The sequence below is a fragment of the Budorcas taxicolor genome, chromosome 14 (assembly GCF_023091745.1).
Source record: "Budorcas taxicolor isolate Tak-1 chromosome 14, Takin1.1, whole genome shotgun sequence".
In the NCBI taxonomy this organism is placed as follows: Eukaryota; Metazoa; Chordata; class Mammalia; order Artiodactyla; family Bovidae; genus Budorcas; species Budorcas taxicolor.
In genome coordinates, this window is record NC_068923.1 from 4,670,834 (window position 1) to 4,694,320 (window position 23,487).

Here is a 23,487-nt window from a genome sequence, read left to right on the forward strand (position 1 = left end):
GAATTATTATTTTATGTTAATAGTGAGAGTCTCTACCTCTGTTGTTTTATCAAATGATATTTTTCCTATTCTATTTTAGAAAATGAGCTTAATGCTATCAGTAAAAATAACACTGTTTCCATTTTTGGTTTTTCTAAAGAAATGTAGAGAAAAAAAACCCAAAGGCATGTGAGCTCCACCTGGAGTGCACACACGCACTTTCTGCAGGACTGTGATGAATGTGCTGATTTGATAGATAAGACACTAATGTATTCAGAGGAAAATATTATTTGCTCATTAAAATTCAGTTTCTGAATTGCCAATTTATGCTAACTGTTTACAGCCTGCTGACCTGCAGGCCATAATACAGGAGTGCTGATGAAGATGTGAATAGGGAACAATTTGGCTACTGAAAGGTAATCTTTTTCCCATAGTCTTTTCATACTGAATAGAAAATTAAGAGAAACAGGGGATATGATTTTATTCACAACCCTGTGTGATGTACTACAAGAATATATACTTTGAAACAATAGGGAATAGAAACTTCCTAATAAAATTGATTTGTGAATCAAGTCCCAGGGTAACACTTTGAAGAGAACTCATTTGAGAGGCTTTCATAATCACACATTTTAGCATTCAGGAAAAATTTGCACATGAAAATTTTAGTTCAGATCTTTTAGCCTTTTTTTTTTTAAATCCCCATAGAATCAATAACTTGCATTTTCCTTTGCTGTGATTTGCACATTTTAGCTGCAAAACTGAAGGTCCCTCATTGCCCTGTTTTTGGACCATGGTAGCCAGAGGTGCTCAGGGCACGTGACCTGTGTGCATCCTGCAAACACTTGTGAAGGAAGGGAAAAAAGCTTTGTTCATTTATTCCTTTAGTACTTCACTCATCCATTTAACAATTCAATTCAGCAGTTTGACAAATGCTGAAAGTCTACTGTATATAGTCCTGGAGGGCAAAGGATACTTTTGTCTGAGATTTCTAGTGCCAGGGTGGGAGGGTTCCCAGGAGAGTCAGCATTTAATTTGTTCTGAAGAATAAATAGCTATGGAGAATCCAGGTGGGAGGAGGGAGGGCGATTTCTTAAGTCCATTGTAAAATACAGGTCCCTTTTGTGGGCTCATGTTGCACTTTGCTGTGCTGTCCACTAGGGAGGGAGTGCATTTTAGTGTTTGAGCCTCAGGTGCTGCCTGCCCTGCTTCCATGTCAAGGGAGAAGGTAAGTAAAATTAAGAGCAGGTTTAGGAAAACAGATGCCGATGTCTTCACTGAAGTGTGCAAAGCACACAGACACGCAACCTATCTTTGTTGTCTTCGGAATCTCAAGAAACTTACCAATGGAGAAAGCTAAGAAGTAAATCTGCACAACAACACACACTTCATTTCTTTTGCTTTTTGGTGAAGATGGTATTTCAGGTGATGACTTGGGCCATTTCAGGGAGTTACCCAGTTTTCCTGGATGTTTCCCGTGCATATAAGAGGTGCACGTGTTATTAAACTTTCAATTATTTTTCTCCAAAAAAAGTCACAGATGACTTCTGCTCCCTTTGGGTGAGTTTGGCTTCTTAAACTCTCCCTCTGAGGCCAGCGGGAAAGAACATTTGGCGAGATGGAAGCTGTGATGCTGTTCAAGAGAGATCCCACTTGAGGGCAGACTTGCTCCAGGGAGAGACACCTGTCTTCTCCCCAGCCTCCTGACAACATCTGTCTCAGCCCTGAGGAGAACACTGATGGCCCTTGTACATTTCACTCACTAAGTGCTGTATAAATAGAGTTTCCTAGCATCTCAGGCATCATGGATAGTAATAAACACACACAGCATAACACAATTTTTCTACCAACTCACATTGCTGGAAGGGATCTCCTTATGGCCCCTCTCTTTTCCATGAACGAGGCTCATTGAGGTTAAATGACTTTCCGAGCGTCCCCCAGGCGGGAAGTGGGAAGTGGTGAGTCAGGCACCGCCAGGTGAACTGAACCCACAGCAGAGAGGCCCACAGCATGCAAACCTGAGCACTGTGCCTCAGGGCTGAGCTCTCAGGGAGTCAGAGCTCCCCAAGCCATACGGGCTGCCATTCAAATTCATACATAAAACTCAGCTGACTTTTATCCTTGAAAGTACCTAAATGTAGTCCAACCCCTTTACGAAAGGCTTTTCTTCCCCTTTTTCCATTATGATACTTTTATTACAGGATACTGAATATAGTTCCTTGTGCTAGACAATAGGACTTTACTGCTTATAAAAAGCCTCAAGTAGAAGCATGCATTTATGTTTTAAACATGAAACAACTCACAGGTGGTCCAGGTGGTCCAGGTGGTCCAGGTCTCCCAGGGGGCCCCTCACTGCCCTGCAAAGGATAGACAGACCAACATCAATGAACCAGACATTCTGAAATTGATATGACTTGTCATTTTGTCAGCCTTGCAAAGTCTTATTCAGCTCGGCTTTTTTCTTCACCTGGGGAATTACTGGGCCACAGGAAAGCTAAATGTCTTTTCCCACAGGCATTCAGATCTTCAACGTTTGACCCTCAGAGACAAAGCTTATTTTCAGATGGAGCCAGGCAACCAGGCGATGAGGTCCTGGGCTTTGAGCACAATTAGGGGAACTCTCCCCACCTTGGGGTGCAGAGCAGACTTCCTGCAAGTGGGGGTGGCTCAGGGACTCGGCTCTCTGGGGCAGACCCTCACCCCACCACCTTCATCTTTGGGGAACCAGAGGGGGCATCCATATACTTCAACTAAAGTGGAAAATAACAATCTGAGTTGTGTCTGCAGGGGGAGAAACCTCTCTCACTTCCTAAGTTAATGACAGGCATGTCCCCTTGAGCAGAGGTGACCGAGGGACCGTGCTATTTAAAGGAAACATTCTATACAACGTAAACAGCCTCAGACATTCTGCTTCCAGGCAAGGCAGACTGAAAATGACATCTGTGAAAAATGAATTCAAGCTGAAATTTGAAACGTGGGATTTTTTTTATAAAACATAGGCTGGTTATTAGTCCATGATAAGCAGAGGCACGATACTCCCTTTGGTGTTTTAATCAGTTCTTCCTGTAACTGCCTTTTTTTTTTTTTTTTAAATAGCCTCTAATAATCTCCTAAGTCTCTTGATTATCAGGGGCAATGGCAAGAAATGGTTAATTAAGGAAGAACCAGAGAGTAAATTCTTACTTATCATGATCAAGAATTTTGAGGGAGGTTAGTCCATTTTCATAAAGTTGAAGGGGTTTCATTCCAATCTCCCCATTTTTTTCAGTAATCAAATAATCATATAAACCTCTTGATTGTGTCTTTATCAATAAAGACCAACTGTAAAGATTTTCTTGCCATGTATCTCCCTGAGGCTGAGTGACAATAAGTGTCCTGTATATTTCTCTCTAAGACAAATCAGGTCCTGTGAGCTGCCGGCAGAGTCCTTCAGAGAATTATGGCATGGTTCTCCTGAACTGCAAGAGGACAACAAACAAGGAAAACATGTGCCCACTGAAAGGACTTGTTTTTCTGGCACAATTTTCATTCTCGACTGTGGCCCAAAGCTCCTCTCTGTGTGGAATTCCCATTAACTTCAACAGGCAAATCGCCGACAGAATAATTTCCATCAAGAACACGGAGAAAAGGCTGGTGGGGCTGGGCAAGCTCCCTGGGATGCTTTCAGAGAAAAATGGTGTGAGACTGTCTAGAATACGCACACGGTTGCCATTCAATTTGGGGGAGGGGGATTCCTCTGCTCCTTGATGCCATTATGCCCATTGTGGGCATTTCGGGGTACGAGCCACTGAAGCGGCTCATGGATTCCTGATTCTTAAATTTCTCGAATCTGAATAGTTAGTCCACGTGACTCAGGCGCTGGCTCTATCACACTGACGGGTGGTGGGGGGGGGGCTTCAGATATTAAATTGGGTACCCTATGAGCTTCCTCCTGAGTCCCCTCTTTTGCTGCCCTTCCCTGCTGACTCATTGGCTGGAGTCCCCATGAAGCAAGCTGTGATGGTTCTTTACAGGCCTTCCTCTATGACTCTCAAAGGATGGAACTTCCAGATTTCCTCAGCAAGCCCATCAGTTACTGGAATCCTGATGCTGAGAGCTGTGAGCTGTTGGGACCCTTGGCACCTGTGGCTGTATGACCCGATACTAGCCACCTTCCTGCATCTCGTCAGGAGGTGGCTCTCGCCCTGTCCTTCCACACAGTGGATGCCCAGGACCTTGTATCCAGCCTGGAGCTGGCATGTGGTACCTACATTCTATTCATCCTTTTCCCTGGGAGCGTATCTCTTGTATTCAGACCAATTTCGGGACCTGTGACCTTCCAAGCCCCCTTCCCTGACACCTGTCCTACTTTGAAGCTTTGCTTGATTTTCCAGACTTTCTCTAAAAGTGGTCTCACCTTGCATCCACCCCAAACCCCAATTTGGACAGTAAGTGAGATTTTCCCTCTGTACCTTGTCACCCTTTGTTCCCATGGGGCCAGGGTGTCCCGTTCTTCCTAATAAGCCCTGTAAAACACAAAACTAAGTTTGTTACTGAAACAACAAGAAAAGCCAAGCATATTGGGAGTTGGTTGCTCAAACTGATACATTTTGAAGGTCATTTGATCATAATTAAATCAGTCCTATAAGCGTATATTTCTTCAGGCTGATACTGCAGCTGTATCCTGCTGATAAGCCCTTGGAAGGAAAAAATTTGTATCTGTGGTCGCTTTTTCACCTTGGCCAACCACATTTAATGACCTTAATTGGAACCTTTTAATACATTTAAAAATTTAGCCTTGCTGTTTAAATGGCAATTTACATAACATTATGCCTTCCTAAATGAGCTATAATTTTGGTAGTGATCAACATTTTAATACTTCATAGAGCAGAATTAACAAGGTGCATATTGAGTTATGCGATCTGCATTTTACCAATGGAAAATAAAATTTAATTTAAAATCGTCTTTAAGAACAGTTAGCTATAATTTCCATGATTCGTTTCTCAAATTTTGCTTAACTTTTAATTTTAGCTACAATTTAGACTCAGGTTTGCTCATATAACTGGTGAAAGCATAAACGGTAAAATTTTCATTGTAGCAAATCCATGATTCAAAATATTAAGGAATATGATTACATTCCTACATACCATTTGCACAGGAACTCTAAGGAAAGGAGGATTGCAAAAATTGAGGCTTGAATAGGATTGCTAGATTTAACAAATAAAAATACAATATTTGGGACAAACATGCTATGAAACTATTTATTTATATGAAATTAAAATTTAACCTTATATCCAATATTTTAACCAGCAACCCTAGTTTTGCGCTCTGCTTTAAGGAGAGATTGGGTTTAACAGGTGGGAAAAGAAAAGAGATTTCTGTTTTAAGAAAACAGGATACCTGAAGACACAAAGAATGGGATACTGTGCTTGAGGGACAGTGAAAAAGGTGCCAACTAAAGCAGAGCATATTTTAATTCATAAATTTGAGTAAAATGAAATTGAATCTGATAATCCCTGATCCATTTTTTTCCATCTAGAGAATAAATTCTTAGTTTATGGTGCTTAACATGTAAGGTGTAACCATCTGAGTATCCCAAAGGTCAATGCCAAAAAATTACAACTAAAAGAGATAACGTTCTCTTCTATATCCAACTTCTATTCAAATTGACTGCTTAATCACAGACAGGTCTCCACAACCCCTAGTAGCCTCACGTAACACTAACAAAAATCCTAGACGTTAGATGCTACTTTTCCAGGCAATGCTTGAAAAATTTACATGCAGGAATGGAGAACAAAAACGCAAGGAGGAGCATTAGTTCACTTGGCATCATCTCAGCAGACACAAGTTGTGAGTGAAACAGTTTAGCAAATACTTACAGGCGGGCCTGTGGGGCCAGGAACACCTGGAAGGCCTGGAATTCCTTGAAGACCCTAGAAGAGATAGTTCCTACCATAAAATCTGTTATATCATTGGAGGCAAAGTATTTTAGTTCAGCAAATATTTTGACTATTGAAAACAAAACATCTATGTTGGCTAATCAAGAAACAAGGTATTTGTCATGTGTAAAGACCCACTTTTTAAGAATAAGGATGTTGAGCTAAAATGCTGTGGCATGCATGGCATCTGTAATGAACATAATTTAATGTGTTTGGTGATTCATAGAATATTTTTGATCTCACATTTTACATATCCTCAGAATCATCAATAGCATCTTTGAGAAGCCAGCACTGCTAAAGCATGAAAATACAAATTTCAGAGGAGCAGAATGCCATCAAAGAAATACATGATTAAACAAACGCTTCAACTAGTGGAACAATGGAATCTGCGTTATGATATAATATTTAGTTTAGCTGGCCAGTTCATTTTAAGAAATTTGGCTCATCGGTGAATTTAAATTTGGAACCCTTTAGTGGCTTAAGCATAAAACTGAACACAAAGCCTCTCTTGCTCTGTCTTAGATTTGTAGCATCATGCTAGTTACACTGGATACATTTATATATTCAAGGAAGAATTGCTAAGATTAACTGATAATTTATGTAATTAATTTGTTCCTTTATCAGATATGTCAGCAATAAGCTCATAGTATGAACTATTTCACAACTATTAAAATCATGTTTCAAAAGCTATTGAACAGTATAGAAAAAGGGAAAGTCACAAAATGTTACATAGGGTAAGGTCCAAATTATTAAAAAAAATAGAAATGCAGTTCCTGAGAGATGAGACTGCTGGAGGCTCATAATGTCTTATCTGGAAACTTTATATCAGATGTGCTTCAGAGTACTGAATTTTCAGATTTGTTTTAAAGGAAACACATGTGCTTATACTGGTATTACATAATACTACCAGTGGCATCTAAGGCAGCACCCACTAATGAACAGGCAAATATTTCTATTTCAAAACACATGATATTCTCACCAAATGGGATACATAGATTGGCTCCATTTGATGTCAGGTCGGATTTTTCTGCCGAAGAAATTTAATCCAAACTTGGGAAAAATTTCTCAGGTTTTCAAAGGCATTTGAGCTTTGGAATTGTGGATCCGAGATTGTGGACCACAATAGGACTTTTACCAACAGTCTGAGAAGCACAGATTGGAGTAACTTTCACTCTTTTTAGTGTTTTTGTATATTTCTCAGATTTCCCGTAAGAATCTCAGATGACTTCTTTGATGAGAAAAATATACTTTAAAATACCCATTTATTATCTCAGATAACCATATGATGTATCGAGTTCTATTTTGAATGGTTCCACTTAAGCTTTTTTTTTTTTTTTTTGAGAGCTCTGTCTCATATTTGGTTGTCCTTCAGCAAAGAAAGGGCTTCTCATAGCTCAGTTGGTAAATCATCTGCCTGCAATGCAGGAGACCAGGGTTCAATTTCTGGGTCGGGAAGATCCCCTGGAGAAGGAAATGGCAACCCACTCCAATATTCTTGCCTGGAGGATCCCATGCACAGGAGCCTGACAGGCTACAGTCCATGGGATCGCAAGAGTCGGACATGACTTGGCGACTAAAGCACTACCACCACCACTTTTTCAGGATTCAATTTTCTTTACTAAGTAATCTTTTCATAGTGCCAAATCATTCATTGTTATTGTAAGTTCCCTTACCTTTTCCTGTGCTGACATACACATGTGGTACACATTGTAAATATCAGATAAAGTGACCATGGTAGGATTGTTACATAGCGAATTGCTACATAGCTATTTATGGGAGCCCTAGAGGAGCAGGGTTCCATTGGGTCAGGGTTCACTGCATTAATTGGATCAAGGATCAAGCTCTATGGAATATGTCCATCTAATGCTTAATGGCATCATACATTCCTTCAGGTTCTTCATGTGATAGGAGGTGAAGAAATGTTGGAAGAAAAGAAGCAGCCCTTCTTGGGAGTGCTGAAATGCCTCCTGTAATAAGAGTCTTGGGTAAAATCTTATGCACACTTGTGTTAAAGAATGTGGATTGAAATTTTCTTCAAGATGGGTTCGTCCTCACTGGCAATGCTCTGTGTGTGTGTGTGTGCACGCACATGTGTATGCATCTGCGGTGGTACACATTAGCATGCTGTTTTGATTCTTTTTATTCCCCCATTATTAACTTGTCTATAGGGTTATAAGTGAAAAGGGAAAAAAAAAAACCCCACTTCTTTTGGAAATGGACCTCTAAGTATCTGGAGATTATAAATGGTATACCACAAATTGCTTTATCTCAAAATAGCCACATTTCCATAAAATTCTCTCTATATGTACATGTATAAGATATGTATGTTCTTATGTATTCTTCTTTTTGCTACTTTTAGTCTCAAGACTGAATCAGTCTATAGATGCTGAGTCTTTAGGTAGTCTAATTTATAAGCTTGGGACTCATTAACCTTTGATGACCACATTAAACTTTAAAATAAACCTCAGTCCATAAATAAAAAAATCGTTCTCAGCAGTCTTTCTCTGAACAAGCTGAAATTCTGTACTAAGGGTAAAAGTTACTGTGGATGTATAAAGGGCAAGAAGATAATTTTAGAAGACAAGAACATCATTAAAGAAGACAAATACATATTAAAGAGTAGGACAGTCGATTTAGCATATTGTACCAAACTAAAATACAAATTAAAGTTTATTGCCTAGATAGTCAAGTATCATTAGAACTAAGTTCTTTCCCTGTTCTGATATTCTGATTTTACCATTCATAGCTCAGTTGCTATCAAACATATTTATTTTTCTACTGCTGCAATTTATGGCTGAAGATATTCTGCAAGTCCCACTTATTGATTATTGTTCTAAAATACTGTAAAAAGATCTGCATTCCAATCAAGAATCCCCTCTGACTATAAGAGGTGGGTCTGTGTCCTATCAGTATCTGCCAGTTTGTTATCTTGAGCTGTGACAGAGCATCTGTAATGACTGGACAGAGGGCACTGTCCCTTTTGTTAAAGAAAGAACAACTCTTTAAGTTTCCAAATGGACTATGATCATTATTAAATAGGAATTGGGAATTCCTCAAAGAGAGAGTGTGATGTCATTCTATATCTTTTCCAGGAAGGGTAGGACAGACAGCTTAGATCTTGTATAATTAGATATTGGTGGTGGCGGTTTAGTTGCTAAGTCATGTCCAACTCTTGCGACCCCCATGGACTGTTATGTGTGTATTAAAATAGGATAATTTATTGGCCAGTTGGCAATATGTATGTTCTTGGGCAAAGTTTCATTCACTTAAACAATCAACAAATTAAAATTTCAGGGAGTATCTGAGTCCAAGAAGACAAGATAATATTCAGTATTTCCCATCTGTCAGAGAGGGACAAACTGCATTGACCCATACCTCCCGAAAGGCCCAACTGAGTTGTATGTTACTTCAGGTGTATTCATACTTTTCATGTGATGTGAAGAAACAATGAAAACAATCTCCTTATGAACTAGCTGGAATTGAATGTCTAAGAGTCTTGTACAACATCTGTGTACCCTGTGTTAAAGAAATCTACAAGTTGTACTTAAGCAAAAGCACACTAAAATAGTGGAGGAATTAAGGAGGGGTTCAGTTCACTGCAGAATCAATAAAAGTTAACTTCTAATAAATTTACTTTAGAGTCACTTATAAAAAAACCTGAATTCTAATTATTTCCTGATCTTTTTGCTATTACCTTCTCAATTGCCTTTAAAGCCTACTTCTTGAACCTAGGCAGTTAAAAGCTGTTAGACTATTAACATCAGATACTGTGCTTGTACTTTAGTGCAACTTTCTGTGGAGCATGAAGATGCAAAAGCTCAATAACTCTTCCTTATTTTGAAAATAAAATGCCTTTACTCTTTTATTTATGGATGAAAATAAATGTATCTCTTTGCTCTTCAATTTTTAACTTGGAAAAAAACAAGCCAATCCTTACTGTTTTCTTGAATAGAATCAACATTAATTAAAAACAATAACATGGTAATTTATAACGTGAAATATATAACTCCAACTCAAAAATAGATCTACTTTATATTGTCATGATTTTCTACACTAACATCAAGGTTAATATATGCCAGATGGCTTCCTTACTTTCATCAAGAATTATTAGTATCAAAACTGTTTAAACTAACAACAATTCATCATCCTAATTGGTTTTTCTAAGAGTTAATGTGAATTATGCAGGAAAGAATGCTATCCTGAGATCGGCATGGCTGAGAGTCAGAAAATTATATCACCATCTCAAAAGCACATTTGACTTTGAACTTTAGTGGGAGGGTGAGCAGATGATTAAAGCAGTCCAGGCAGACCCTTTTGATGTGTGTGTGTGTGTGTGTGTGTGTGTGTATGTTTTCCTCCCAAGAGTTTGAAAGTTGAGTAGAGATAAAGACAAACCAAGGTCATTGAAATTGAGTCCTGTTAACGGCAGAGGACCAGGAAGTTCTATTGAGCTCTGGAGCTGCCCTTAGCCCTAGGCTGGTTGCTAACTAGCCCTTCAATTCTATGAAGTTTTCAGTAAGTTTCCTCTTTCCCCTTGCTTTTGTCTTGAGAGACATAGAATTTTTACCTCCTGCATGAAAACTTACCAATTAACTGATAACTTTGTGCTTAAATTTCCTTGTCCCAAAAACTGGACCACTGACAACAAACATCAACGTATTATTTAAAATGGGCTAACATTTGGGGAAAAAACACTGTTTTTGTTTTTATTTGTTTAGCATCAGACATGAGCTATAGGGAAACTGATGTCCTTTTGTTGTGTCCTGTGTATGAAGGCTCAGCAGGAGGGTTCCATGGTCAGAGGAGTCTGTTACCTCGTCACCTTTCTCCCCAGGCACGCCAGGGTAGCCCCGCTCGCCTTTGCTCCCCTAGAAAGACAATACGTTAAGTTAGTATGCTCAGTCATTTTGTCATCTTTGGAAAAATGAAAATATCCTTCTAAGGACACTTGGGGCCTGTTGTTTGGACAGAATTGGGCAACAAATAAATGACATATGCAGATGGCTTTTCCAAGATATTTTTAGAAAAGGTACTATATTTTAAAATGGATTTATTTATTTATTTTTTACCCCAAACTGAAGGTTGCACTGAAGAGAGATTTCCCTACCTTTGGTCCCTCTCTGCCTGGGATTCCTGGAGGACCCCGTGGCCCTAGATCGCCCTAGAGGACAGAGCAGTCGCAGGTAAGCGAAGGCACCATGGAGGACTTCCAGGGTCCCCTGGTCCACACTCAAGCCTCGCCTTCTTACCTTCCGGGCTGCAGAATCAAACTTTCCGGGCTCACCAGCACCTGATTCTTCTCCTTTGTTGCTTTTTAGCCCAGGGACACTGGCTTGGCAGTTGCCACAGAAATTCTAATGAGGATAGAGATAAGATCACTTAGAGATTCATCAAAGTAATGTATAAAAGTGAGCTCTGATTGGATTTGAGCTTCTATCTGAACCTTTGTGAGAGCTGAATGACAACCACTGCTATGTCATTCTATAATTTAATTGGTTAGAATGACTACTTTTGGGGGGGGGGGGGCACAAAAACTACCTTAAAAGATAAACTCAGTGCACTCCCCTCATTGTCTGGTGGTTAAGACTCCATGCTGCCAATGCCGGGGGCACAGGTTTGATACCTGGTCGGGGAACTAAGATCCCACATGTCTCATGGTGTGGCCAAAAAATAAAAAGATAAACTCATAATTCAAGGACATAGAGTTCCAAATGCTTAGCAGCATGTTAAAAAAGAGGTGGCGACAAAGTTTGGAATAATCAGCAAGATCACAGAGCTCATACAACCAAGAGCATAAATCCTTAAAAAAGAAAGAAAAAAAGAGAAAGCTGTGAAGAAAGGATTTTTCCTTCTGAGAGCCCAATCAGTTGGAAACCTACACACAGCTTTCTATCATTTTGTTAGTTGAAGCACTCATGTGGGAAGTAATTACTTGAGTGACTTGGACTTGACTTCTAAGTCAAATCCAAGTGCAGATAGGAAATCTAAGTGGAATTACCCTTCCGTCCCCTTCTCTGTAATCTTTAGCTGATCTGGAAAGGCTTGAATTTAGGTGTCTGAGCTCACAAGATAAACTTCTTATCATATAAAGCTCTACAGAGGCTTATTTTTAAATACATTGTTATAAACATATGATCAGGAAAGGCATAAAATAGGGACCACTGAGTGGGGGAGATAGTTTCAATTTAACAACTGACCAAAGGTAGGACAATAGAAGCCTCTATTCTTTCATCCTTTTAACCAAGTGGAAAAATTTTTAAACACTAAGTGGAAACTGAAATTTGCCATTGATGGGAAATTGACAAGAAAGCCCATATTATTCAAGTTCAATATTTTGACGCAGTGTATATGAGGACAGGTTTGGTTTCCAGACATATGCCCCATGGAAGACTAATTTTGTATGGTATTGAAAAGGTTCTGAGGCAATTTGCCTAAAAAATTCTGGGTTAGAAGAATTCTCTTTATGGTGGTCCTCCTTAGTGCTGGAAAGCATTAGAAGGAGCTGGAGTGCGCAAAGTTTCCCAAACCAATTTGACCACCAGGATCATTTCATTTAGTTAATGTGCTGGTAAGGAGTTAAGAAACACATACCTAATTGTAGGACGACAACTATTAAATCTGAAAATCTATGAAGGTAGCAAGATGCTTAAGGACTTAGGAGAACCAAAAAAGCTTTCCCTATTTCAAACAGTATAAAGAAGGTGAATTACTGTATCTGTAGACTTTGGAAACAAATAGTAACATTTTAGAATGGATTATTCAATTGATTTTTTAAAAACTGAAGTATAGTTGATTTACAATGCTGTGTTAATTTCAGGTACATGGCAAAGTGATTCAGTTATATGTAGATATATATTTTTTTCAGATTCTTTCCCACTATGCTGCTGCTGCTAAGTCGCTTCAGTTGTGTCTGACTCTGTGAGACCCCATAGACGGCAGCCCACCAGGCTCCTCTGTCCCTGGGATTCTCCAGGCAAGAATACTGGAGTGGGTTGCCATTTCCTTCTCCAATGCATGCACGTATGCTAAGTTGCTTCAGTCATGTCCGACTCTGCGCAACCTGGTGGATAGCAGCCCATCAGGCTCCTCTGTCCACAGGATTCTCCAGGCAAGAAAACTGGAATGGGTTGCCTTTTCCTTCTCCAGGGCTAAATACTAGGAATATAAAATAAATCACACATATATACATGTTGCTCATGTGAAAGTGAAAGTCACTCAGTCGTGTCCAACTCTTTGCAACTCCATGGACTATACAGTCCATGGAATTCTCCAGGCCAAACTGGAGTGGGTAGCCTTTCCCTTCTCCAGGGGATCGAACCAACCCAGGGATTGAACCCAGGTCTCCTGCATTGCAAGCGGATTCTTTACTAGCTGAGCCACCAGGGAAGCCCTGTAGCCCGTGTGTGTGTGTATTAATATACTGTCCATTCATACATTGACAGATACTGCGCATGAAGTTAAGTGAAATGTAAAGGGTTCAATCTTAGCATTCCACAAGGAAACAGGCAAATACATATCCTACATATGTTCCATTATCATCCTCCCCCATCTGTTTTACAAATAAAATAAAGGGAAGCATTACAGAAAAAAAATGGCAGTGAGATTAATTCCCTAGGAGGTGGATAATAGATACAGATTATTTTTATTTAGTGGAGTCACAGGTGTTAGGGTAATTGTCAGCTTTGGAATTTTGTAATGCACTTTGTAAAATCCCATGACATAAAACTCAGCCTTCAAACTAGCTGTTTCTTGAGCAGCTTTTCCTTGTGGACTGGCCAGGGCAGATACTGTGAAGAGGACTGGGTTTCACAGTGGAGAGCCCAGGGGGTGGTGACCACCATTAAGAGAAAGCTCACTCCAGGGAGAAAATGGTCCGCTCAGGGTGTTAATGGCACTCTTCTCTCATAGCTCACCTCAGAACTACCCATTCCTCCCTGCGCCCCGGCCCCCCACCCCTCCAGTCCCAATATGAGAGGCCAGTAAAGAAGAGAGTCAGGGGATTAGTACCAACGGCACAAGATACAGATTGGATCCATGCTCCTTTTACTGTCTGAAAGATGCTCTACCATTAAAAAAAATGGAATTTTAGTTCAGGCTAACTCAACCTCCGGTGAAGATTTCCTTTCGGATTTTTTTCTGGAAATTAGCACACAATTTCTTACACGGCAACAGAATACCTTGAACAAGGCCCCGATGTCTCCCAAGAGAGGAAGTGCAATCTGTGGATAAGGAGAAAAAACCAAATATAGGTATTTAGACATGTATTGGCACTTATAATACAAACATAAAACAAATGTAGATATTTTCCCTCAAAATGCTGAGCAGCTGAGATTTCTCATCATAAAGCTTCTAAGAGCCTCCCATTGCCATCACAATGGTTGGCTAACATGAGGCTTCCTATTCAGAAACAAATACAGGACACTAACAGAGTTCATAACCATTTTTGAGAAATAGAGAAATACCATTTCTTTACCATGAACATGGAATCACACACACGTCATCGTTTCAATTCTGAGTCATGCCGGGAGACCATCATGCCAACCTTAACATATTATTGGTTTAAAATTATACATAAAGACAAATCATTTGTTAAAAGGAAACCATTCCTCTGCCAAGCAAATCATCAGGCTATTGAGAAATATGGAAAGTACAGGACGTTTGCCTTAAAGCTGTTCCTCATTGAATTCAAAAGAGCCAACAGGTGGCTTAAGTGATAGGCAAAATAGATACTGGGAGACTCAGGCAGAGTCTCCCTCATGTCTTAAAATGTCCCTTCAGAGAGACACCATAAATCCCAGTAACGCTTTAGACTCCCAGACAATACATACATGATTCACTACATTGGGGAGTTAAAGGCCAAAATACCTCGCTGCACATAGCTTATGAAGGCATATAAGGCCTGCATAGTGTGAGAAGCAGAAGGATTTGTGAGACTTAGAACTGAGAGGCTAGATTTGGATTTTATTATACAAAATTCTTAATACGATGTCATGTAACATACGGCTTCTTAAATTATAAGTGCCGATTCTGAGGCTATTTAAAGGGATTTCACTGTCACTCAAAGCAAAGTTTAACCTGAAATAAAACTGGACACACATTTAGTGCCTAAACCCATTTTGAAAGAGCCTACTCAAGGCAGTTTTGTAATTTAATCATTTCAGCATTTTTAAAGCCACAGAATCAATAGATATGTACCATATTGTGGGAAACTTATCCGCAAACATTCATTTAGAAAAATGAAATTCATTTAGTCATTAGCAGTAGAAAGAACAGAATCTGTGGCTATATATTTTAACTCAGTTTTCCGTGGAATTGAGACACTATATGCCAAGGTTCAACTTGAGGCAAAATTGTACAACTGAATTATGCCCTCAGGAAATAAGTATTCACCACACACACAAGAATGCTGATGTAGCTTGAATTTTTTTCCCTTTAGAAAATAATGGGGATAAACAAAATCACCAAGCAGTCACTGAGCATTCTAATTGGTTTGGACAGCAAAACTTGCTTGGTAGGCTGTTTGGCTTCTGGGTGCATTAAAGATACATAAATCAGGCACAGTCTGTCAACATACCGGGTCACCTGGGGGACCTGGCAGACCTGGCTTTCCATCCCTCCCTGGAGCTCCCTGAAAACAGAAATATCATGTTCAAATCTTTGCACCTTGGAACAAGAACAGATTAAAACAGGTTGGGGGAGAGGGGAAGCAGGTAAAAATTGTTCTTACATCATTCCCTGGGGTCCCTGGAGTTCCTGGCAACCCAGGGAGACCTCGAGGACCCTGCAAAAGGGGGAAAATAGCTACTTACAAGGACAGTCCTTTAGTAATTTCCCCCCAGGTCCGCAAAGTGGATTTGCGGTGCCAAATAGCTTGGTTAAGTAGCTTACCTGAATCCCTGGCTCTCCAGCTGGTCCTTGGGAGCCCTGAGTAGAAGGAGATTCAGTGATCATAATTCTGCTGGGAATGTCCATAAATTATCCACAAGGGATAAAGGAACAAATACTGTCACGTACTTAGTGGAGCAGTGGGGCTCGCCACCACACACAACCCTGAAAACTCTCTGCAAAGTTGGCTGAGTCCTGGGTGGCAGGTAGACCCCTGACCAAATGCAGTGCTGGAGGTACCACCATGACTGTGCTTGGATGCCTGGGACACTCGTCTTGGCCCTGCCATCCTGCACACTCATGAGTGTACAAACACCACACCTGAGTTCTGTCTGTCAGACACTGACCGCCCACAAGGTAACCAGCTCAGGCTTCCTTCCGTCCTGCTTTTTACTGTGAGTCCTTTCTTTGAAGAAATTGTCAGAACCAGTTTTCAGTGAGAGGAGTAGGAAATAAAACTTCAATCAATTATTCTTTTCTGTGTTAGGAAACTGGAATTTAGGGGAAGCTAAAATGGGCTAGAAGATTATCGGTGGATCTAATGATGACAGATCCTTCCCTACTGCATGACTGCGGGCCTCTGGCTGAGGAAGTGGCTGACTACCTGGGTAAGCAACGAGCTGGGGTCTCAGTACCTGACTTCACTACCTGCTTGCTGCCTTCTCTCTTCTTATTTTGAAATACATATTCATATTGTCGAAGCTACTTTTTTGCTTCTTTGCTATTTATTCTGTGTGTTTAAGTTATTTTTGGTTTGTTGGTTTATTATTTTTTCTTGCTTCAACCTCCTTCACTCCCCTAATAATTTCCTAAACTACTTTTTTACTATGTTTAACCTCCCATCTCTAGTGGTCTTTACCTTTTCTCCCTGGAAAATCAAACAGCAGTCAAACACAGTACAGCCATTCACTATTTACATCTTCTTTTACCTCTCAGGATAATTTCATTTCAAGGCCAATCCCCAAATTAATGTCATTAGAATAACCATTTATCTCACTTTTCTTGTGCAAAAATCTGTTAGTTTTTTCATAGTAAATATAAAGTTTTATCTCTTACTGCTATTTAGTCCACAAGCATACATACAATGGTCATTATTATCCTTATGGCTATTATTTGTCTTAATGATTATCACAAACAATTTTATTACCTCTTCTCTAAGATAATACATAGAGATTTTTGATATCTCACTTATATGCACACCATTAAAATTAAGTTTTCATTTTATTCTAATTGAAAATAGCAATATAGAATAACCTTATATTGGGGCATTCTCATAATCTTATAAACATGAGTTTGTACTTTTTAATATATAGAATGGAGGAATAAAGGGTTAAGTCCACGTTTTCTAATTCAAAAAAATCAGTGCATGTGTGATTAGCATCTGTAAGTCAATAAACAGTGGCTACCTTCTGTGTTAGGATGTAACTACAAGGCCCATTAATTCATGCCCTCTGACTAGCATTTTTTTGTATTTCTTCCTCTGACCATTTCATTCTTTTCTATTATTCATATATGTCACAAGATCTTATTTCACAATAGCAGGTCAACCGGGTTTCAGGAACTTGACTGAATTTCACTTACAGTTCGGCCAGGAATTCCTATCCCTGGGGGGCCTATGTCACCTGGCGAGCCTTGGACACCTGGCAGTCCTCTTTCGCCCTGTGCAATGAGATGCTTCTATTAGTGAGAGGTTCGAGGGACATGAATTTTCTAGGCACATTTTGCAAATTATTAACTCTTTAAAAATTATCTTTGATATTTTACCTTTGGGCCTCGTGGACCAGGTGCCCCAGGACTTCCATCTAATCCCTAAAGAAAGAAAAGAAAATCAGGTTAATATATTTTCTTTTTCTAAAAAGTTTACTTACATCTAAGAAGTTATAACTCAAAAATCTTTCATTGCTCATCTTTTTTGCATAAACTGTTTTCTGTAAAAGAATAAGGAACAGGGAATACAAATTTTACTACGTTATAAGTTTTGTATAGTTACTTTAAAATATAAAATGTTTTCATCTTTAAAATGAGGCATCTGGTATTGAGAACTGTTTATTATTATTATATAAAAGGTCAAAGGGGATGAGGAAAAAAAGGCATATGAAATAAGCATATGGTTTAGACTTTCCATAAAATGTCCTGGGATTAGCCCAAGCCACAAAGACTTTTTTTTTTTAATAGATGACTGCCTATGGCCACATATGCAGAGCCTCTAGAAGGGAAATTTCAAGCAGCTTGTTTAAGACTGTCCAAGGAAGGTTCATGTTTTAAAGCTAGTATACTTTACTAGGCTTCTTTGATCCCTAAAGAAGATTCAGGGGTTGGGGTGGGGCTATAAATCTTCCAAAATTGTATGGAAAATGGTATGTGTTATGTGCGTTGTCTTCAGAAGAGAGGCCTTTGTATCAAATTTCCAAAAAGATTAGACCTCTGATCTAAAGAACAAGATAAAAGCTTCTTTTTTCTCAGACCTAAACTTATTCCTATACCTGTGATCAGAAACAGGGAGTACACAAACAGTTATTCATCAACTTTCAAAGGAAATATCAGCAAAAGGGTTACTACTTACTGGTTCCCCTGGCAGGCTTTTTCCTGGAGGACCAGCCTCACCTTTTGGACCTGGAAGTCCAGGAGGGCCTGTAATCCCACCTGGGTCTCCCTGAGGAAACAAGGTAAGATTCTCACTTCACAGCTCAGGTTCATGGTGGGTGGTGTGGCAGCAAACATACTTTAAATTGTCATCACAGTCAGTCACACTGCATTCTCTCATTCACTTATTTCACAGTGTATACTGAGTGCCCAATCCACACAGACACTGTTCTCTTAAGTGCACTTGGATCTTGTGGAGAGCTATGTTAGAATAAGTTTATGGTTTCCTGAAATGTATGTAAGTGAATAGACAGAGGCACAGAAGGGAAAATCTATTCTTCATATAATTTTTACATTTTCTTTAAGTTATTCTCAAGTAATGGTTCAATATGAATATACTATTTTCTTGTAGACATCAAGAAACACGTCATGAGATTGAGACTTCTTAGGTCTAAACCTGTGCTTTCTATAACTATAGCTGAGCGTGAAACAGACTTTTCAAATTCTGAGATCTTCATCTCCAAAGCGGTTCATTTTGTCACATTGTGTTTCAGTGCCAGCACCCAGCTGCCACAGTGAACAACTCCAGAGAAGCCATTCCTGCATAGTCCATGTGAACATATATCCCCTGTGAAACCTTAGCTGCCATGTCCTGTCCTTTCACTCCTCCAAAGCCCTTATGATCCTGTCTCATACTCATCCTCAGCTACTTAACATACAGAGTGAGTGAAACAGAAGCGATACCTTTTCTCCTTTAATGCCTTGTTTGCCTGGGATACCGTGTTCTCCTGGTAACCCCTAGAAAATTCAGAATTAAAGGGCAAGACATATTAGAACATTTCTTATTGTAAGAACATTTCTATCTCTGAGTCTTTGTCAGGAGAACTAAAATTTAACATATGGGAATGTGCTGATTTTGGTCTCCTGGAGAGAAAAAAACATTAATGAAAGTATGTGGCTTATTGTTTCAAGTGAGGAAACCTGGATGTAATGGAAAAAAATAAATAAATAAGGGAGAACTGAACCAAATGCCCAACCATATTACTGCCCCAAACGGGATAAACAGAAAATATACTTTTACTTTGACTTGGCAACAGAGGCATTTTCTCTTTTTATTTTGTTCTGTTTTTTAGCCTAGTCCCTATCACGTAACATAATTGTCTACATATCCTGTGGTTCCACCTGTGCCACCAGCATTTTGTTCTTTTTTTTGTAAGATCTCTCCTTTAGGCTCACCTGAAATGGTTCACTAAATGGCTTGGGGGATGCAACAAAAAGTTTTGCTCCATGAACTGAATGTTCAAAGTACCAAATGACCAAATGTGCTGAAGGATGAACCTTGGAGGCTCAGCCTGGGATCACTGATAATAGAGCAAGGTGTCAAGGGGATGCTCCCAAAATGATGGGAAAAGGAGAGATTCTAACAGTTTCATGGAGCATAATCAAATTGCCAGACAGAGGTCAGTGTCCAAGAAGCATTTTCCTTGTTTTGTTCAAGTGTGGACTGACGTAGAGGTTTTGACTCCCAAGATGTCAGAAGGCCAGGGAATTTGTCCAAGGGACACAAAGCTGACATCAAAGAAAGAATAGAAAAGTGAATTTACTCAATCAAAAAAATAGCAGAGTACACATTCTTATTCTGTACAGGTGCACAAGGAACGTTCTCCAGCTAAATCACATGCTAGGCCACAAAACAAGTCTAAATAAATATAAGGGAGTAGAAATTGTATCAAGCATTGTTTCTAACCAAAATGGTATGAAATTAGAAATCAATTACAGGAATAAAAATGGGATAAACACAAAAACATGGAGACTAAACAACATGCTATAAAAAATCAGTATGAAAATGAAGAAATCAAAAGGAAATCAGAAAACACATCAAGACAAATAAGAATGGAAACACTACTTTCCCAAACTTACAGGGTACAGCAAAAGCAGTTCTAAGAGGAAAGCTTGTAGTGATACAAGCCTAACTTGAGAAACAAGAAAAAAATCTCAGATAAAAAACGGAACCTACCAACTGAAGGAATTAGAAAAAGAAGAACAAGTGAAACCAAAAGTCTGCAGAAGGAAATAACAAAGATCAGAGAGGAAATAAACAAAATAAAGACCAAAAAAAAAAAAAAAAACCACTAAACAATAGAAAAGATCAACAAAACAAATATCTGTGTTTTTTTAAAAGATAAACAAAAGTGGTAAACTTTTCATGAGAGTTCATCAAGAAAAAAAGTGAGAGGATACACTTAAACAAAATAAGAAATGAAAGAGGAGAAGTAACAACCATTACCATGAAGATACAAGAGGATAATAAAAGAGCACTACTGTTATATGCCAACAAAGTGGACCACCTAGAAGAAGCAGACAAATTGTGGAAGCACAAAACTTTCCAACACTGAACCAGGAAGCAATAGACAATCTGAACAAGCTGGTCACTAGTAGTGAAACTGAATTGATAATAATATGAATAAAATTACAGAAAGTAAATAACTGGAACTGGACAGCTTCACAGGTGATTGCTACCAAACATATAATGAAGAGCTAATGCCTACCCTTCAAGATTACTAAAAACTGAAGAGGAAGACACACTCCCAAATTCATTCTATGAGGCCACCATTACTCTGATACCAAAACCAGAGCAAAACAGAAAATTACAGGGCAATTCCACTGATGAAGGACTTCTCTGGTGGCTCAGTGGTAGAGAATCTGCTTGGCAAGCATAAGGCACAAGTTTGATCCTTGGGTTGAGAAGATCCCCCGGAGAAGGAAATGGCAATGCACACCAGTATTCCTGCCTGGGAAATCCCATGGACAGAAGAGCCTGTCAGTCTATAGTCTATGGGGTCTCAAAAGATTTGGACATGACATAGCAACTAAATAACACAACAACATCTCTGATGAATACAGATGTGAAAATCCTTCTCAAAATATTAGTAGTGAACCGAATTCAACAATATATAAAAGCAATCACATAGCATGATCAAATGGGATTTATTCCAGGAATGCAAGGATGTTGCAATATCCATGAAGCAATCAATGTGATATACCACATTTACAAAAGAAAGGATAAAAATCATGATAATCTCAAAAGGTGCAGAAAAAGCACTTCACAAAATTACACATTCACTCGTGACAAATGCTCATCCAAGCTGGTATAGAGGGAACATATCTCAATATCATAAACACCATTTGTGACAAATTCAAAGCTAACATCATACTCAGTGGTGAAAAGCTGAAAACTTTTCCTCTAAAATCAGGAAGAAAACATGTACGCCCACTCTCATCACTTCTATTTAACACAGTATTGGAAGTCCTAGCCATAGCACTCAAAAAAGAAGAAGAAATAAAAGGCATCCAAATTGCTGTGATTTACATCAGTGTTCTGCCTGACTCCTCTGAGTTTTGTAGTTTCTGATCTTACAAGAAGGTGGAGTGCTGAAGAATTGATACCTTCAAGCTGTGGTGCTGAAGTAGACTCCTGAGAGTCTGTTGGACAGCAAGGAGAACAAACCAGTCAATTGTAAGGGAAATCAACCCTGAATACTCATTAGAAGGACTGATGCTGAAACAGAAACTCCAGTATTTTGGTCATCTAATGCAAACAGCTGACTCATTGGAAAAGTCTCTGATGCTAGCAAAGATTGAAGGCAGAAGGAGAAGAGGGCATCAAAGGATGAAATGGTTGAATGGCATCACTGATACAATGGACATGAACTTGGGCAAACTTCGGGAAATGGTGAGGGACAGAGAGGCCTGCTGTGCTGAAGGCCATGGGGTTGCAGAGTTGGACATGACTGGGTGACTGAACATGACAACCTTTTCTTCATTGTAAGGGCATCCAAATTGGAAAGAAATAAGTAAAACAGTCATTTATTTGCAGATGACATATATATAGAAAACCCTAACGTCTCCACCAAAAAAGCTATTAACTAATAAATGAGTCCAGTATCCTGCAACTCATATCCAGTTGCAGGATATGAGGTTAATATACAGAAATCTGTTGCTTTTCTACATATTAATAATAAACCATCCAAAAGATAAAGCAAAACAATTCCATTTAAAACTGAATGAAAAAGAATACAATACCTAGAAATAAACTTTACCAACAAGGTGAAAAAACTATATTCTAAAAGCTATAAAACACTGATGAAGAAAACCAAACAAGATATAAAGAAATGGAGAAGTACCCTGTGTTCATGGATTGGGAGAATTAATACAGTTAAAATGTTCATACAATCCAAAGCAAGCTACAGATTTAATGCAATCCCTACACTGAACTAGGATAAAAAATCCTAAAATTTATTGAAAGCACAAAAGATCCCTAACTGCCAAAGCAATCTTGAGAAAGAAAAACAAAGCTGGGAATATCATACTCTGACTTCAGACTATACTACAAAGCTACAGTAATCAAAACAATACGGTACTGGCACAAAAAACAGACACGTAGCTTAACGTGACAGAATGGATAGCTCAGAAATAAACCAATTAATGGTCACTTAATTTATGACAAAGGAGGCAAGAATATACAGTAAAGACAATATTTTCAGTAAGTGGGAAAACTGAACAGTTTTGTATAAAAGAATAAGTTAGAACATTTTCTCACACTATATACAAAAATAAACTCAAACTTAATGAAAGCCTCAAAGATAAGACCACCATAGAACCCCTACAAGAAAAAATAGGCAGAACACTCTGACATAAACTTTAGCAATATATTTGAATCTGTCTTCTAAGACAAAGGAAACACAAGCAAAAATAAACAAACAGGGCCTAATTAAACTTAAAAGGTTTTGCATGGCAAAGGAAACCATGGACAAAATGAAAAGACAACCTACTGAATGCGAGAGAATATCTGCCAATGATATGGCTGAAAAGAGGTTACTATAAATATAAATATATCATAGAACTCAATATTAAGAAAAACAAACAACCGGTTTAAAAAATGAGCAGAAGACCGAATAGACATTTTTCCAAAAAGACTTACAGATGGCCAATAAACACATGAAAAGATGCTCAATATTGCTAAGCATCTAGAGAAATGCATATCAAAACCACAGAAAGGTATCACTTCACACCCATCACAATCGCTATCATCAAAAATTCCACAAATAACAAATGTTTGAAAGGA

At 38.9% G+C, this 23,487-nt stretch overlaps 1 protein-coding gene across 1 annotated transcript in view; it reads right to left on the minus strand.

The window, feature by feature from the left end:
* COL19A1 (collagen type XIX alpha 1 chain) overlaps positions 1–23,487 on the minus strand; it is a 439,982-nt gene that overhangs the window by 61,918 nt on the left and 354,577 nt on the right. The window contains exons 24-37 of the mRNA XM_052652029.1: positions 19,107–19,160; positions 18,343–18,432; positions 17,544–17,588; positions 17,361–17,438; positions 15,783–15,818; positions 15,622–15,675; positions 15,469–15,522; positions 14,072–14,113; positions 11,144–11,248; positions 11,002–11,055; positions 10,709–10,762; positions 5,835–5,888; positions 4,428–4,481; positions 2,280–2,333 (exon numbers count right to left, since the gene is read on the minus strand). Of these exons, the coding sequence (XP_052507989.1) occupies positions 2,280–2,333; positions 4,428–4,481; positions 5,835–5,888; positions 10,709–10,762; positions 11,002–11,055; positions 11,144–11,248; positions 14,072–14,113; positions 15,469–15,522; positions 15,622–15,675; positions 15,783–15,818; positions 17,361–17,438; positions 17,544–17,588; positions 18,343–18,432; positions 19,107–19,160 (828 nt within the window). The remainder of the gene's footprint in view (positions 1–2,279; positions 2,334–4,427; positions 4,482–5,834; positions 5,889–10,708; positions 10,763–11,001; positions 11,056–11,143; positions 11,249–14,071; positions 14,114–15,468; positions 15,523–15,621; positions 15,676–15,782; positions 15,819–17,360; positions 17,439–17,543; positions 17,589–18,342; positions 18,433–19,106; positions 19,161–23,487) is intronic.